The sequence below is a fragment of the Pleuronectes platessa genome, chromosome 16 (assembly GCF_947347685.1).
Source record: "Pleuronectes platessa chromosome 16, fPlePla1.1, whole genome shotgun sequence".
NCBI lineage: Eukaryota > Metazoa > Chordata > Actinopteri > Pleuronectiformes > Pleuronectidae > Pleuronectes > Pleuronectes platessa.
In genome coordinates, this window is record NC_070641.1 from 8,688,139 (window position 1) to 8,704,281 (window position 16,143).

Genomic DNA, 16,143 nt, shown 5'->3' on the forward strand with positions numbered 1-16,143 from the left:
TTGCCGCTTGGTCTCCGTCCCGTCCTCCTCCAGCAGCAGCAGCGACCTCCCCGGATCCCCCCGCAGAGGACAGCGGTTTGTAGGACACTGGGCCCGCGGAGGGAGGGGTCCTGGCCTGGGCACGGATCCCGAAGAGGCCCCGGGGCCGCCGCTGGATGGAGTCGGGCTGCATGCAGACAGCAATGGCTATGGGTCTGACATCGAAAAAGGCGTCTGCCCGGAGCGTCGGCGTGGAGCGAAAAAACCTCATCACTGTCTGCAGGTACACACATCACGACACCGAGCTGTGTTCATCCGCGGATGCTCCTGCCCCCCGCAGAGGGATCAGCTCTCACGTATGATGATCGAATGTAAAATACTGAGCATGTGATGAGGAAATAGATGGATCCAGAATAATGGACACTAGGAAGGATGAAGAGGAGGCAGGTGTGCTCGCATACCGCTGCCTCTATAGATGAGAACACAGATACATTCGTTTTATATATTGTTTTAATGTCAGCACTTATATTTCCTGAATGCACTTTGTTGTCAAATTAATTTAGCATCACATATTTGTTGAGACATTTATTCCTTATCCCTCTGAAATCCCTTATAGGAGAGTCTTTTATTTTGAACAGGTTCAGACACCTGCACGAATCCCGTTCATTCTGATAAATGCACTTTCAAATGATGAAACGAGAACCAGATTAGTGGAATAATATTGAAACGGCTTCTGCCAGCATCGGTTTCTCTTCTCCATCACAGTCAGGTTGAGTGTCAGTGTGGGACAAGGGCACAGGGAGCAGTGCAAGGACTCCTCCTCTTCCTCCTTCTCCTCCTCCTCCTCTTCCTCCTCCTCCTCCTCTTCCTCCTCCTCCTCCCATCTGTGGTCCTCGGCCCACCGAGAACCCTGAGTGCTGATGGTGAGGCTGTGATGAGCAGTCCATGGCTCCCATAAATCACTGTCATGCTGGAGCAGAGAGTTCTTGTTCACCATCCATCAGTTTAATTGTGAGCGGAGACGATCATTAACTCACCTGAGGAGAGATCCGCAGCTGCACAACTTATTTGTAAAAATGTTCTTTCCAGGTGTCGAGCCCCTCTGGGATGTAACCTTAAAATGATTATTTTTTACTTTGATATATAATTTAAGTAGTTACCTCCAGCTTTCTGTTTATTTGTTAGCAGGATGATGCAAAATCTACCAAACGCAACCAGGCAAAACTTGGTGTAAGGATGGGACATGGGCCGTAGAAGAACCTGTTATTTTTCTTAGCATTGTTTTTTACTTTCTTTGTTTGTTTTTTGACATTTTCACTGATTTTCTAGAGAATATTTCCTAGATGTTGATAAAAAGAACCAGGCTTATGCAAGGGACTGATTTCTATGAGTCTGAGCAATTCATTTTAATTGAATTCAAGGGCACTGTTGAACCTTGGAGGAGGTTTATGCTTTAGTTTCCAACTTTTAGGGGCTTGTGAGCTCTTAAACTGCCAGTGGTTGTGAGCCTGGATCGGAGGATTAACCCTTTGTGTGAACATTGAGTTGTTAAACCAAAGAGCGAGTTTTTTTGTGTTTATTTTAAGGATTTGTCAGAGCCTGGAAGATTCATTTTTATTTCAACCAACCAATCATTTCATCTCTATGATGAATCAAATTATAGTGACTTTATCCTGTTTATTCTTCAACAGAGACTTGTAGGAAGATTGAAGCTATTACTTTGATAGTTCTGGTTGTTTTATAGTTCCTCATAAAATATATTATAGTACTACTATGGCACTCTAAATACAAATTGACTGTGGTCATAAATAAACAGGGACAGGTATTTATGTCGAGTTTGCAGGCGCTGTAAGGAAGTGACATCATGCACGGCCCCCCCTTTCAAAGTACACAAATACAAAAACACAATAACTCTGACACACAAGCAAGCCTTTTTATTCCGGGACCTTTCTGTCCAACTGTATTTTAGTGACACGTGCAGTGAAGCAAAAAAACACACAACACCACCACCACACAGAGTGTATACCTGCAACAAAAGAGAAGTTCTCACAGTGGACTCACAAAACGAAAATTAGTGTTGTTTTCAGTCAGACCTGAATGTGCTAAGACGGATTTAATCATTTTAGGCATTTTAAGGACAAACACCGGACAAGACAGAAATAAATCTCAATCAGCTCTCCGTCAGTAACACTTAACTACACAGTTTCTTTCATTTCACATGACATTGATTAGGTTTCACATCGAGGGTAATATTCCTCAAGGCGTGTCAGTGTCGCTGCCTGTCTCATCCTTCATGACGTTTCTGACCTATTTTCTCTTTTTCCTTTTAATGTTCTTCTTCTTGATGCCGTTCTGGTCAGAGTTCATTCAAGTAGTCATAGGTTGTTGTGAACGTGCAGTGAAATAGGAGAGAGACTCGGAGTCAGCGGTGACCCTCTGGCTGGGGCAGGATGCAGGTCACAGGATCCAGGCGCTGCCGTGCCGACTGACACGTCAGCTGCTGCCACAGCTGCATTGGCTGCCTGGCGACAGTAGCCAAGTCGACGTTAGTGCTTCATTAGTACACCGAGTACGCCAAGCTTTTATTTCCCCTTATACATCTGTGTATATATAAAATCTGAACCTTCCCCCCCCTTATACATATAATCAGAACACACAGATTAACATTTTCAATTCCCAACAGTTCATTTGAGGAAGTTATGACATTTTGAGGGACGTCTTTGTCTGTTAATTTGTCACATGCTGTTGTCTCATGTTCCTCAACCCTGTCCGTCACTCGTGATCACACAACAGACAGACAAGTGAATTCGACTCGATCTTGCGCAGAAACTCTGCTTTATATCTACTCTGGGTTTCATTACCTTGTTTGCAGTGTTTTTACGACTCATTTGAAATAGAGACACATATGTACAGCAATAGACCAGTGAGTATAACAAAGGGAAACCTGATCGAATGTTGGCACCACCACAGGGAACAGTTTCTGGATTAGGCTTGGGTCAGGGGCTCGGAGGCGTTACAACAGGAAACCAAGACTCATCATTCAAATAAAAATGGCAGAAAAAAAGAAAATCGTACAACTTGAGTTCATCAAAATGATTTTAAATCCTACGTGTGTATCATCCTGCAGAGGCTGGGGTCGGGCTTCACGATGAAGATGACTTGAATATATATGAACACCCAAAAATCCAAAAGGAATTATTCAATTATTTTAGAGTAAAGAGACTTGGAGATATTTATCAATCCACAGTGACAGCGGTGTCGACTGGGCTGTTGCCACTAGCAACAGGTTCCATCTTAACATGGCAACAGGGTTGAGCCTTTTTGCAGCCGGGGGGGGGGATTTTTCATGAAGCTAAATCTGAACTTTGTTTATATCTGAGCTGAATCGACCAATGGCGGCGTCGACAGGCGGTCACAGGGCGGTTTGTGTTACAGGCCTCATGCTGCACTCTGATGTTTGGCTAAGAGCTGCCGCGCTGTCATCCTTGTTGACGTGAACCTAAGAAAACATAGATAGAGATGAGTGAGACTGGACAGATCTGACGTGAGGTGTCGGTCCTCGAGCTGGTTCCTATAAACAAAGGCAACAGGGGAGGGAGAGGAGGTTCTAGGAGCTACGTCCTTGTCTCTAGTGGCCGGTGGGGGAGTGGCTCCAGAGGAGAGAATAAAACGTTCTGTTCTCTAGTAAACACTAATACATATTCACATCAGCTGGACATGCTTCTGCAAGTGGGAAGCTCTTTGTTTTTTAATCCGAGGAGTAGTAACGGTGGCCGGTTGCCTCATTACGTGACACTCTCCACCTCTTACTTTTGAAAGAATAATACAAATCTTCATGTCTTGGAATAATTGTGATTTCTACTTCAATTTGTGTAACGTTTCTTTTCTTATTTTCTCTGAGTTATGACACTGACAGGTTTGTTAAATTACAGCAGAGATTTGTCTAGATTTGACTTCAGGTCTCTCATCAGGAGATCAGCCTGCTCTCTCACCATCAGTAGCACCCTGGTAGTCCTCACTCTACCCCCCTGTCATGCTCAAACCATCTGATTTACACTCTTCTCCGACCGACGCCCTCACTATCCATTGTTCCCCCTGAACCCTCTACACCTCCTCTGACCACAAAACACTTTTCCCGTACACTTGTTCACAGAGGGGATGGGTGAGAGAGTGGTAGGGACACACCCTGCTGTCGTTTTTAAATGTTTACATCTTTTACTCTATTTGGATTTGGCACCGGATTATTATTCTTATCTCGAATGTCCATCAGAGAACAAAGCTTTCTTTCTCTCTCATGGCTGTTTTGGGACGGATCCAGGACACAGAACTTCTCCCCGCAACCGTCCGGGACGATCGACACAGCACCGGCCGGTGTTACACAACGCTGCAGCCAGTGAGGAGTCTGCCTGTGTCATCTGATCCTGCTGATTATGCCAAGACTAAAGAGAGAGACAGAAATAAGAAGAGAAAGAGAAAGGAGTCACACGGATGTTTACGGGGGGGAAGTGAGAAAATAAAGGAAAAAAAGCCAAAAGTTCAGAGAGTTAATGTGAAGCTGTGTGTGTTTTAGGTTAAGCCGATAAATGCAGTTTTGGTCGTGTGCAGATCAAACACTCTTGTGTAAGTACAGTAGAGGAGGGGGGGGGGGGGGGGAGAACAAGGGGGCATTGACAGAGCTGAGAGTGGGCCTGGCAGAGATCCAGGCGGAGTGAGAGGGGGCACAAAAGAAGCTTGTCAGAGGCCCGGCAGTTGTTTTTCAGTGTCAAATCGTACCAAGAGCATGTTGCTACTCCACTCCAACCAATTACATTTAAGCCACGCCAGCGATTTCCCCCCCCCCCTTCACATCAAGAGAATTTACAAGCGTCGGACGTAATGTTCTTTTGGAGATAATGCTGTCATTTTATCAGGTCAGAGAGGCCTTTTGCTACAGTTGACTTCCCTCTGTTATGATTTTAAATGCTTGGCCATCAATCATGGAGACCACACTCCCTGGGAACCACTGGGGGCACTTGAGGGTTTCTCCATAACGAGGAGTTACTTGATTTGGCTGCACAAACAGGGAATTTATGAACAGTTAGCCTTCTGCACTGTGACCTTTTTGACTGAATTGTAGCTTTCTCTACAAGCAAAAAACTAAACTTATTTTCTGAGCAGATTCCTGAAAGCAAGACACGTCAAAGTAGCATCCACTCTAAAGCACAATATTCTTGCCTGCTATTAAAATGGCATCATAGAGCACATACTTGCAGGAGCCCTACCTAATGATCTCTACTCTACATTTAAAACCCTGACTTAGCTGCTTTGCATAAAACATTATCAGACAGCCACTGACCTGTGTTCTTGATAAATCCGGCATGATCGCAACAAGTCAAAGGCTCCAAAAGTAAATTTAATCCAGTTTCGGCTCTCAGTTGGAATAGACCCTGCTCGGCTGCTGTGGTGGTGTCTGTATGTTCTCTGTGATGGTGCCGTTTTCTCGTGACATGTTCGGCCAGTCCCCCCACCCTGCAGTGCGCTCCCCTCTCATCTAGAGCGTCTTGCGCTTGGGAAAGAAGGCTTTCCGAAACGAGGTGGTGGTGGTGCCTCTGCTGAAGGAGGCACTGCCCAGGGCGATCTTGGTCTTCCCACTGGTGATGGTGGAGGAGCCCAGGGATGTCGTGCTCTTGCCTCTGGAGATTGAGGAGTTCCCCAGGGCGATCCGGCTCTTCCCCCTCTTTATGGTGGTGTTGCCCAGGGAAAGGGCCGTCTTCCCCTCGGTGAAGCTGGTGTTGCCCATTGAGGAGAAGCTTGTCTTCCTGACCCAGATTCGACGGCGGGGTTCGGGGCTCACTCGAAGCGAAGCATCACACACTCATGCAGCACGCCCTGCTCTGCGAAACCTCACGGGGAATAGTAACATCAGCTGCAATCCAGAGAGGACCAGAATGCTAAGCGTGGATAGCACGACCCCCGTGTCGCATAATGCCCTCGTTGAGCTGGTCGACGTGGGCTCTGGAAGGCCACATACCACCCATGTGTCCCTGTGAATGGACAGAGGCAGCCGTAGGTGGCCACAGCCTATCTGGGGAGTCCGGGACAGTGGTGCGATTGTCCCATCCCCACGACGACACCGGACAGTTGAAGGACACATTGTTGCAAAGGGGACAATCTGCGGTGACATCACTTTCTTCTGAGCCATTGTTCCCTATAGCCTCTGATTGTAAGATATTCCCTCTGTGTACGACTGTATGCACCATATAGGAAACGAGACGCATCGATTGGGATTTGATAAAAGAAAGGATGCATGTCTTCCATGTTCTCCAGCTCTATTTTAGGCTGTGGTTGCACCCGCCTTGCATTTGTGTTGTCCCTCCATTTGAAATATAGGTGTGGTCCCTCTGTGTCTGTCCTCGTTGACCTGTTCACAACCCATTCCAGCGATTCCCTCTTTATTTCCCTCCGTTTTATTACATTTAGACGATTGAAAATCCCAATAAAAAGTCAGCTCTACATACAAAACGACCAAGCCAAGCAGGGTTTAGACATGTTAACCTTTTATAAGCACCGTTACATCAGTCAGCTTCTATGTAACATACGGCAGTATAGTTATGGTAATGCAGACAGACTCCAGAATATCAAGCAATCTCATCAGCTTGCACGAGTATACCACATTTATACCACTGTTGATGACTTTACATGCACAATAAACAGGAGCACAGTGCTGATGAAAAGCATTCACACACTCTCGTTTATGTGTCCACATACATCACGCACAGCTGTTTCACACCCCCCCCCCCCCCCCCGCCAAGTTGACACACCGTAAACCGTCGTCTCATCGCTGTCACATTTGCATAACACGCTCGGCACGGCTCTTGATTGCAAACCCATCAGACTCGCGACTCCCTTAGCGTGTTCTGTACTCTGCGCAGGCGGGTCCTGTTCTTATTGATCTGTAACTCTTTGACACACAGTTATCACAAACACAGCAGCTCTTTATTCTACTAACCTGCTAAAACCGACCAGACAGACAAATCCTTGGCTTTTTTTAAGTGTGTGCAGGATTCATGTTTGAAAATTCCAGTAGACGTTGCTGTGCGTTTCTTTGCCCCTGATGAGGGTGGTTTTGACCACAGACACAGACTTGGTCCCATGAGTGAGAGTCAGAGTGGTGAGTGAGCTCGTGGTCTCCCCTCGTGTGACCGATGTTTTGCCCACTGCTATGCCGGCGTTGCCCAAAATTACTGTGGTTCTGCTCCAGGAGATCGAGGATTTGCCCCAGGAGATGGCGTATCTATTCCTCAGGATCGAAACCCTGCCTTTGGTGAAGGAGGTCTTGCTTGATGAGAATGGGGATTTCCACTCATTGTTAAAGCCTTGTTTGGACTGTTGGGATGCTTTGGGTGCCTTAGCCCTGGCTTCAGGGGTCCTTTCCATCTAGGTGGTCCTGCGCTTGGACATCAAGGCTTTGCGGAAGGAGGTTGTCGTGGTTCCCCGGGAGAAGCTGGCCCCTCCAAGAGCCACGGTCGTCTTTTGCCTTTGAATGGTAGAGTCTCCCATGGAGGTGGTGGTCACTCCCCTGAAGATGGAGGAGTTGCCCAAGGCGACTGTAGTTTTCCCCCTGGCTATGGAGGTCTTTCCCACTGCCAGGGCTGTCTTGCCCTCTGTGATGCTAGTGTTGCCCATCGAAGCTGAGGCAGTCAGCCCGAGCCCGTGTCCGATCACCGGCTCCTAACATGCACGCGGACTCGCTTCTCTCTCGTGGTGCAGCAGGGTTTGCTTGTGAGGTCAAAAGCCAAACTGAAGCTGCACTACCAGCCCTAAATAGATCAGGCCACCATGTATAGATGAGGGGGAGGGAATTATTTGATCATTCTTCCATGCTGGCCAGTGCTCAAAGGGACACGACCCAAAGGGACCTGGAAGAACAGCGTGCACAAAGGCTTGAGAAGACAGGGGATTAATTGTATCGTTTTCATAACACTGCCAACGCACTGAAGGGGTACATTGTACATTGTACACAAAACAATTGGGGTGACCTCAGTATGATAAGATGGCATGGTTCCCAAAAGAAGAAAAAACCCTCCCTGCTGTTGTGGCAGGGTTCAGATACAGTCGTACATTTGTCAGCGTGGATACAGTACACGGCTGCATTTCAGAGGCTCGTGCAGCCGGCAACTGACTCAAAGTTCAAATTCCTTTTCGTATGTGAAGTGACCTTTATTTCCTATTCTACTTTTCTGTCCTTTTCTAATTCAAAGGTCTCTGTGTGTGCTTCTATTTCAGATTCTCTGTAAAGACTCTCCTAGAAAAGTACACAGCGGAGCCCATAGATGACTCATCGGAGGAGTTTATTAACTTTGCCGCCATTTTAGAGCACATCCTCAGCCACCGCTTCAAAGGTAACACTGCAGGTAACATATAGCAAAGGAAAGAGATGCACAGATCAGTTCATATGACTCAGGAAGTGTGACTGCAAGAGGTTATTTGACCTAAAACTGGAATATACATCTCCTTCTTATATTACAATGAAGACATTAACCACAGAAACAAAGTGATATTGTGATCAAAAGGCCAAATACAATACATGGTTATGCAGTTGGCTGTACTGTTGCCGTGGCTGCATGTTTATAGTGTGAAATAATTCACGTCTGTGTTTAAATCTTGACCCAGGTTCTGGAAACTGGTTCAGCTCAGATGGACAACGCAGTTTCTGGGAGTATCTCCGCATGGCCTGCAGCAAAGTGCAGAACAACTGCATTGCCAGCATCGACAACATAGAGAACATCAGCACATCTCGAGCCAAGGCAAGAATGTCTCGATGCACAAATGGGTGTATGAAAAAAATGCATGAAAAAAAAGCCCTCTGTTCATACTTCCTCCTCCCATAGGGCCGGGCATGGATTCGAGTGGCGCTGATGGAGAAGCGTCTCTCTGAATATGTGTCCACCGCTCTGAGAGACACAAGAACCACCAGGTCAGAGTAATGATTTAAAGGGACAACCATTGACTGTATGGACGACGCGTCTTCACTTCCTCCCACTTTCTAGAAATACAGCGGGAATATCCAAAAAATGAAATCTTGCGCTGATTAAATAATAGAGAGTCAGGATAGAGTCTCGGTGTTAAACGATCCGCCGATACGTGCGCTCAACCAAACAAGAGTTTTCTCATCATAAAAATTCACACATTAACACACATCAGTGTGATTAAAAAATGACAGACACCATCTTTAAAAAAACAATTGATTTGTACTTTGACTTTTAGTTGAGCTCTGCCAACATGGATGGGGCAGGGTTTATGAACTACATTGCAGACAGCCACCAGGGGGCAGTCAAGACACTTTGGCTTCACTTTTGGGGAGCTGTCATGTGGTCCCTCTTTATATACAGTCTTTTTTTACTCACAAACTTCAACAATGAACTGCACAAAGATGAGCAAAGATAGCCAGCATGGAGCTGGCTATCTTTGCTCATCCTAAAAACTTAGTTTGTACCTTTTTATAAGTAGAAAAGTTGAACTTTTTGTCCACCAGGGAAATATATATGCCGGCTCCAGAGGTTTAGAACTTGAGCTGTACTATAAAGTCGGTCACTAATTGGCTGCAGGCAGAATCACAATATTTTCACTTAATTGGTCAATGTGGGAGTCCAGTTGTGATAACCACGTATTTACCTGACAGGAGGTTCTATGATGACGGAGCCATCATGCTGAGAGAGGAGGCCACAGTTCTGACCGGGATGCTGATTGGACTGAGTGCCATTGACTTCAGGTGAAGACACGCCCTAAAAAAATAAAACAACAATTCTCATAATTTAGATGAAACATCGCTAGGATTACTGATATTCAATTTCTTACAATAGATCCCTTTCACCTAAATCTTATACAGTGGACCTTTTAAAGACTCGTGTGAATAAAATGCAGCATTCTAAGTCACTAATGCAGTTTTGAGAACCAGTCTGTCTTTTTATCTCTTTCTTTGCAGTTTTTGTTTGAAGGGTGAGACTCTGGACGGGAAATCTCCAGCTATGGTTGACTACACCCCCTACCTGAAGTTCACCCAGAGGTGACCCCCACCCAGTCCATCTGGTCCCTTCACCTTTAGCAGTTCACGTGTGTGCAAGTGCAAGCATTTAACCCTCGTGCCCATCCTTGCTCTCGTGCAGTTACGACTACCTGAGCGACGAGGACGACCGCCGCAGCGTGGACAGCAGCAACAGCGAGGAGAGCGTCCCCGAGCATCCCTACATCCCTCTGGTGACTGACGAGGAGAGCTGGAGCAACAAGTGCCGCAAGATGGAGCAGAGGTTTAAGATCGTCTACGCCCAGAAGGTGAATCCACAACAACGTCCATTTCTGAACCCAATTCATGACGTCTAAATCCTAACCTTGTTTCTTGGTGTGCAGGGTTACCTGGAGGAGCTGGTGCGTTTGCGGGAGTCCCAACTGAAGAACGTGGAGACGGAGAACAAGTGTCTGAGATCCAAGGTGGAGGAGCTGGTGGTCCAGAGCCAACAGGAGAAAAAGGAGCTGGAGGCCATTGTGCTGGAGCTTCAGGCACAACTGTAAGAAAATATGTTGAGCTGATAAAATTCTCCAACTAAAACCACATGCTCCAAACATCATCACAGCAGATCCTGTTTGGATGACATTCACTTATGTGTTCCTCCTCTCAAACATGTGTTTGCTTTTCACACGTGCACGTTTAGTAGCAGGAGTTTAACAAGGAAGTCAAATTGGCATTTTGAAATAAACTTATAATTAGGAACAGTTGTCATTTTCACGTTATTGGTCTATAAACCTATTTAATGTTTCTCTATAGAAGAATAAACGAGACCTAAAATTTGATGCAGATGCCATTTTTTGATTATATTGGTTTATGATGCAATGCAGAGGAAGAGGCTGCACGTTTAATACTCTAACCCATCTGATTTCAAGTGGATCACGATGCAGGGAAAACCAAATACCTGTAGGTGTGAAGCTTGGTGCCGTTACAGCACCCAGAATGCCCTCAAATCCACACTTCCCCCCATAGCTTAGGGTTAGGGTTAGTGTGTTTAGAATCATAAGAAATATGCATTTTTCTAGATCAATCTTAAATAATTGGGTCCATATAATTTTGATAAAATAAGGAGAGATTCAAACTTGGCTGAGGTTGTGCAGCTTGAAGGAATTAGACTCCTACGGGCATCTGAAACCTTAAAGAAGGCCTGTAAATATGGAAATTATATATTTGTACATATTTGAGTGTGCAGATGTTTTGAAATCTTGTTTTCTCTCTGATTTACCAGCTCGTCCCTCATGCCCTGCGATTCCTCCCATCTGGCCAAAAACCTCTCCATCCCGCTGGTCAACCAGTGGTCCACCATCCGAAACAACACAGGCAATGTCAAACTGTTCCGCAGGTGAACACGCAAACACATTCTGTCTGTCTCATATTTATGTCTTTTATATGCCAGTGGCTAAAGGTTGCATGTTTTCTAGTTGTCTGTCTTTCCTATTCTGAACATCACACCTCAACAATTCCTCGTGGGAATTTCTTACAAATTAGATAAAAACATTCAGTTGCACTCAAGAATGTGCTGATAAGATGTTGTAGGTCAAAGGTCAAAAGTCTCACGAATAAACAATTTTTTTCTTGTGAATACAGCATTTCTGGTACAGTAACAGGGAATTCCTTCAAATTTGGTACAAACGTTCATTTGGACTCTATGTGATGAGATTTTAGTGGTCAAAGGTCACTGTGACCTCAAAGAGTAAAGTTTTTGTTCATGAATGTGTTAAGAACACCTTGAGAGAATCCTTTCAAATTTGGCACAAACGTTCACATTGATTCTCAAAGTACCTGATCAGACTTGGGATGTCTCAGGTCAAAGGTCAGGATCAAGGCCACCTCAGAAAACATGTTTTGGGGGTCTACAACATTATATCTCAAGTCTGGCTTCTGGGAATTTCATTGAATTTTGACCAGTTGTTAATTGTAGCTCCACAATTAGCAGGTATACAGATAAACCTGCTAAAAAAGGAGATTGACTCATTTCTCATTGCCACTAGAGGAGTTAACCTTTCTAATATTTTTCCCCCACTGTGTCACGAACAAATCCAAACTGAGGCCCTCTCACCTCACAGTTGTTCTCCCGGGTGTCACATGACGGTGTCACACCGTCACTGTTTATTGTAACTGGAGCCGATTCGAGTCCTCTGACCCGGGAGTGAATGCCGATTATCTCCATTCCCATTTTAGACAAAAGCCAGATGTGAGTTAGTGTTACAAAGATTTTTGACCAGTAGAAAGAGAACTCAAATATGAACTGATTAGATTTCAAAGTTCACGGTGAACTCTTATGAATCTGGGAAAAAAAGGGATGTGGACTGGAACTGTAGTAGTTGGCAGAAGCGTCGACTGCAGGGTGATAGTGTGTGAACGGAGGAAGATAAAACGTCATCTAACTTTGATTCCTACTGGATATGAAGTGTAGGAGGAAGAATACTTGCTATTAAAGTAAAGAGTCTTGTACTCAGTTATTTTAATTGTTCCATCATGTTATGTCTGTCCCACCAGGAGGAGTTTCCACAGTTTGGAGCAACTTTCTGCTGATGTCAGCCTGAACTCTGACTCCCAGAGGACTGATGGGAGACAGAACGGAGATGCTGCCTGGACGCCTGCAGGTCAATTGACTTTTTAAGTGCTACCTGAGCACATCACAACAACATACTCGTTACAGTTCATACAGTAACACGATATTGAGCTCATAGACGTTACGCCAGTATCACACCGTCATGAAATCGAGATAGGAAAGTCAAAACTTGCATTGATTTATATTGGTTTAATTAAGTTTTTTCTGCTAATGATAAAGTTACATGTAGGTTCAGCTATTTTATGCCAATATACCTAACAATGTCTAAAAATGTGCTTAGCTTTACTTTCATAACTTTTGCATACAAAGCACGGCACTACTGCCACAGTGCTCCGGCTCCAATTGGAATATTTCTACTCTTCCCAGCTGTATAAAAGCCCCTCAGTGACATCCACCCTTGCACATGTACATACTCATACAAAGGCAGGCTTGATGCCTGTTTATGGTCTTCAATGTGGGCAGCCTGAGGTATGCATTTTCATCAGCTGATCCGTTTTGTCCCTGCAGGAAAAGACAACACTCCGTCCATGCTGGGTCTGTGCGGCTCTCTTGTGTCTTTACCGAGCTCCAAGTCTCTGGCGAGCCTCAAGTCCAGCGAGTGCTTGGTCAACATCAGCACTGACCCCAGCCCTGCGCTTTCGCCCAGCTAGGAGCTCCAAGCCACCCGCGAGTAAGAGTGAACCCCCCCCCCCCAGCCTGTCTGCCTGGTGATGCTGCGTTGACCAATACCCTGCTCCCACCGTCCATCCGGCTCCATGAGAATACAACACGGGAAAAGTTGTGGCACCATCTCTGCATTTTTGTACAAGTCGTCATTAAGCAGAATGGATCCATCTTGGTTTTCCCTCATCCTCTCCCACCACAACTTTGCACTATCTGTGAATCTCTGCATCCAGCGTCATACCATCCCTCTGCCATACCTTTTCCAAAGCTTCAGTTTATTTCCTAAAGAAGTATTCCTCCCACGGCATCATCTCATGGTTTGTGCGCCTTTGGCCTGTTGTTTTTGTTTTCCTCTTATTTTCTCGTCAAAATGTAACCAAAACAGTCCTGGCAGCTCTATGGATGCAGCCACAAACAAATAGAGGTGTGATAAAGAGATAAAGATGATCAGTATGAAGTAGAGAGAGGGGTTTTTACACATCGCTGTGCATTTCCTGTGTTTGACTGAGAGTTTTCTGGGGTCTGCTGCCCCTGAAAGTGCATATCATTCCTGCTCGAGTAATCACACACCACAAACCATCATAGTTCATCTATTTATTTATTCTATCAAATTGCTTTAGCCAAAACAGCTGTCTGTTTTTTTTTTGCATATATTCAATATGTTTCCTTAATTTATCTGTTTTTTCTGTTGCAATAAACTGCCTTTTTCCATTAATGACTGTCTCATTGTGTTTATCAGTGGAAAAAGACAAATGGAGGTCCATGCACTGCAACCGCCTTCAATTTAGTTTTAGTGAGATTTTTTTTATGAATAATTAACATTTCCAAATGCTTAGCAGTTTACATAGATGGCAAATTGACTATTATCTAAACAATGCCCAGAACAAGCAAAACTCTAATTCAAAAGCAAGGACCACACAACAGCAACATTAAATTTCAAGGTTATCATGGAAATGTATGTATTTGGATGATGAGGGAAGAGTTCGTGCTCTGATCTGGTCTGAGAGGATGCACTGGAATCTTGGCAAAGACATTTTCACCACCTGGGAGGGAGGGAAAGGAGGATGAAGGGTTTGGGCCAGGGGTGAGGGAGAAATGGATGATAGGACGGGAAGGGAAAGGGTGGGTGGAGAATGTGAAACAGAGTGTGATGGATTGAGAAGGTATGGCTCCACTGCACTAGGCTGAAAACTCTTTTAAGTCTCGGGCTGAAAAATACTTTTCTTGGAAGCATATTGCTGGTTATCAATGTTTATTTAAGTACTTCCTTGTATTCTAACCATTCATTTGACTGCTGCAACACTGTTATCATTACTCCTCAGTTGCAGGGAGTCAGAGTAACTACTCACGTGTATTTCTATTATGCTTCTATTGTGTCATCTAATTCAATTTGCATGCTGTTTATGACAATGTTGCGTGCATTGAGCATCTAGTTTTATGGGGCACATGTAGTCTGGCTCCATCTTGTGGTGAACCATTCTGAGATGTTACCCCGTTAACCGTTAACACACGGCATACTGTCCAGATTCATACTGTTTTCTTATTGGCTACATCAGGCCCTATGGACAATATGTTTGGTTTGGATTTTAGATTATTCTTTTCACTTTAGTTTAGTATTGTTATATAGTAATTGAGCATTGTTTTAAACTCCTGGATCCCTTAGGATACATATCTCTTTCTCTCTTTATTAATGGGGGCGTCTTAATTATGCTGTTAATCAATAATGAGCTATTAATATGCATGTTTCTCTCAGTGCCATCCATATATCACAATCTATTAACTGATAATTTCTGTTCTAGACCCCCTAAGCTTCCTCTGTGACCTTAAAAGTCCCTGAACCACACTCTGACGACCACACACACACACAACACTGAAAAGACCAAGGATTCGGGCCCGAGGGGGAGGAAGAGGAGGAGAAAAGTTGTTTTATGAAGGGGGGTCCCTTTAGAAGACAGATGGATGTAATGACCAATAGGTCCTCGGTAGTATTCTGTAGCAACCAATCACGTCGTCCTTGGAAATGAGCCTGCACGAGTGAGTTGCACAGGTTGAGCTGTTGTGTTGTCACTTTGCGCACAGTTCGGACACGAGCAGGAGCGTGTGTCTCTATCTGTGTGTCTGTGTGTGTGTGTCCTCATCGCACCTCAACATTAAGGATCATTATGTGCAACTTGTTGTGGTTCACTGAAGAAGCAGACTCCCTCTGCTAATGCAACTTGAACATAAGAATGAGGCAACATTTAAAAAACACCTTGGTCTTCACCATCATCACCCGATCGAGCTGTGGGTCGTCCCCCAGGATGGAGTGAATGTGGCCGGGAGACGAGAGGCTGGAGCCGTGAGGAGCTGCTGCAGCGAAAAGGACTGAGGGAAGAGGGAGAGAGAGAGTGGGTGTGTGTTTGAGAGAGAGAGAGAGAGAGAGAGAGAGAGCGTGTGTTTTCATAAAGCGGAGCTTGGCCGTGGGAGCAGAGCAGAGCAGAGCCGAGTGGGGGGATGTCGGGCAGAAGTGGAGGAGCGCCTCGGGGGTGCAGCAACCCCAGCCTGCAGCCCCTCAAAGCCACAGTCCCATACCAGCTCCAGAGGGGCTCCGCTCTCCTCTGCAGGGAGGTCAAGACGGGTAAATACACACTCACTGAGGGGGAGGAGGAGGAGGAAGAGGAGGAGGGTCACATCGGATCAGCATTCACTTCCATGTGCTCCAATGTGTGGATGTCACGGTGTGGAAATAAAACACACCGCTGTTAACAGCAGTGTTTACTGAGTGACATGTGCTTCACATCATGTTGTGTGCAATGTTAAAGTACATAGACTCCGATAGTGGCAAAATAGTTTAATAGATCTCAAAGAAGTTTTGTGCTGTTGTTTAATTTGAATATCTATCTAT

General features: G+C 45.2%; 3 protein-coding genes across 5 annotated transcripts in view; 2 read left to right on the plus strand and 1 right to left on the minus strand.

Moving 5' to 3' along the window:
* The first annotated feature begins 68 nt into the window (after positions 1-68).
* Positions 69-13,943, plus strand: rundc3aa (RUN domain containing 3Aa). Of its 2 annotated transcripts, none has more exons than XM_053444311.1 (11): positions 69-262; positions 8,245-8,372; positions 8,632-8,765; positions 8,850-8,935; positions 9,641-9,730; positions 9,944-10,024; positions 10,125-10,290; positions 10,366-10,523; positions 11,250-11,363; positions 12,521-12,627; positions 13,104-13,943. In XM_053444311.1, exons 1-11 carry the CDS (start codon positions 156-158, stop codon positions 13,244-13,246), a joined length of 1,314 nt encoding a protein of 437 aa, XP_053300286.1. In that variant the 5' UTR covers positions 69-155; the 3' UTR covers positions 13,247-13,943. The 2 variants fall into 2 exon arrangements, with proteins under 2 accessions (XP_053300286.1, XP_053300287.1); XM_053444312.1 differs by having other exon boundaries at positions 73-262; positions 8,245-8,360; positions 13,104-13,942.
* On the minus strand, positions 1,912-5,928 carry zwi (zwilling). Of its 2 annotated transcripts, none has more exons than XR_008342114.1 (2): positions 5,315-5,467; positions 1,912-4,418 (listed from the first exon to the last, which is right to left on the minus strand). XR_008342114.1 is itself a non-coding variant. In XM_053444313.1 (2 exons), exon 1 carries the CDS (start codon positions 5,756-5,758, stop codon positions 5,510-5,512), a length of 249 nt encoding a protein of 82 aa, XP_053300288.1. In that variant the 5' UTR covers positions 5,759-5,928; the 3' UTR covers positions 1,912-3,478; positions 5,315-5,509. The 2 variants fall into 2 exon arrangements, 1 of the variants encoding a protein (XP_053300288.1); XM_053444313.1 differs by having other exon boundaries at positions 1,912-3,478; positions 5,315-5,928.
* A 1,291-nt stretch (positions 13,944-15,234) lies between the features above and the next one.
* fam117aa (family with sequence similarity 117 member Aa) overlaps positions 15,235-16,143 on the plus strand; it is a 9,191-nt gene continuing 8,282 nt past the window's right edge. The window contains exon 1 of the mRNA XM_053443232.1: positions 15,235-15,876. Coding sequence (XP_053299207.1) covers positions 15,753-15,876 — 124 coding nt within the window. The 5' untranslated portion in view covers positions 15,235-15,752. The remainder of the gene's footprint in view (positions 15,877-16,143) is intronic.

Coding starts and splice junctions, on each gene's coding strand:
- rundc3aa (XM_053444311.1), top strand. CDS start 156: ATGGAGTCGGGCTGCATGCAGACAGCAATGGCTATGGGTCTGACATCG. Junction 8,936..9,640: donor AGAGACACAAGAACCACCAG/GTCAGAGTAATG, acceptor TTTACCTGACAG/GAGGTTCTATGATGACGGAG. Junction 12,628..13,103: donor TGCTGCCTGGACGCCTGCAG/GTCAATTGACTT, acceptor TTGTCCCTGCAG/GAAAAGACAACACTCCGTCC.
- zwi (XM_053444313.1), bottom strand. CDS start 5,758: ATGGGCAACACCAGCTTCACCGAGGGGAAGACGGCCCTTTCCCTGGGC.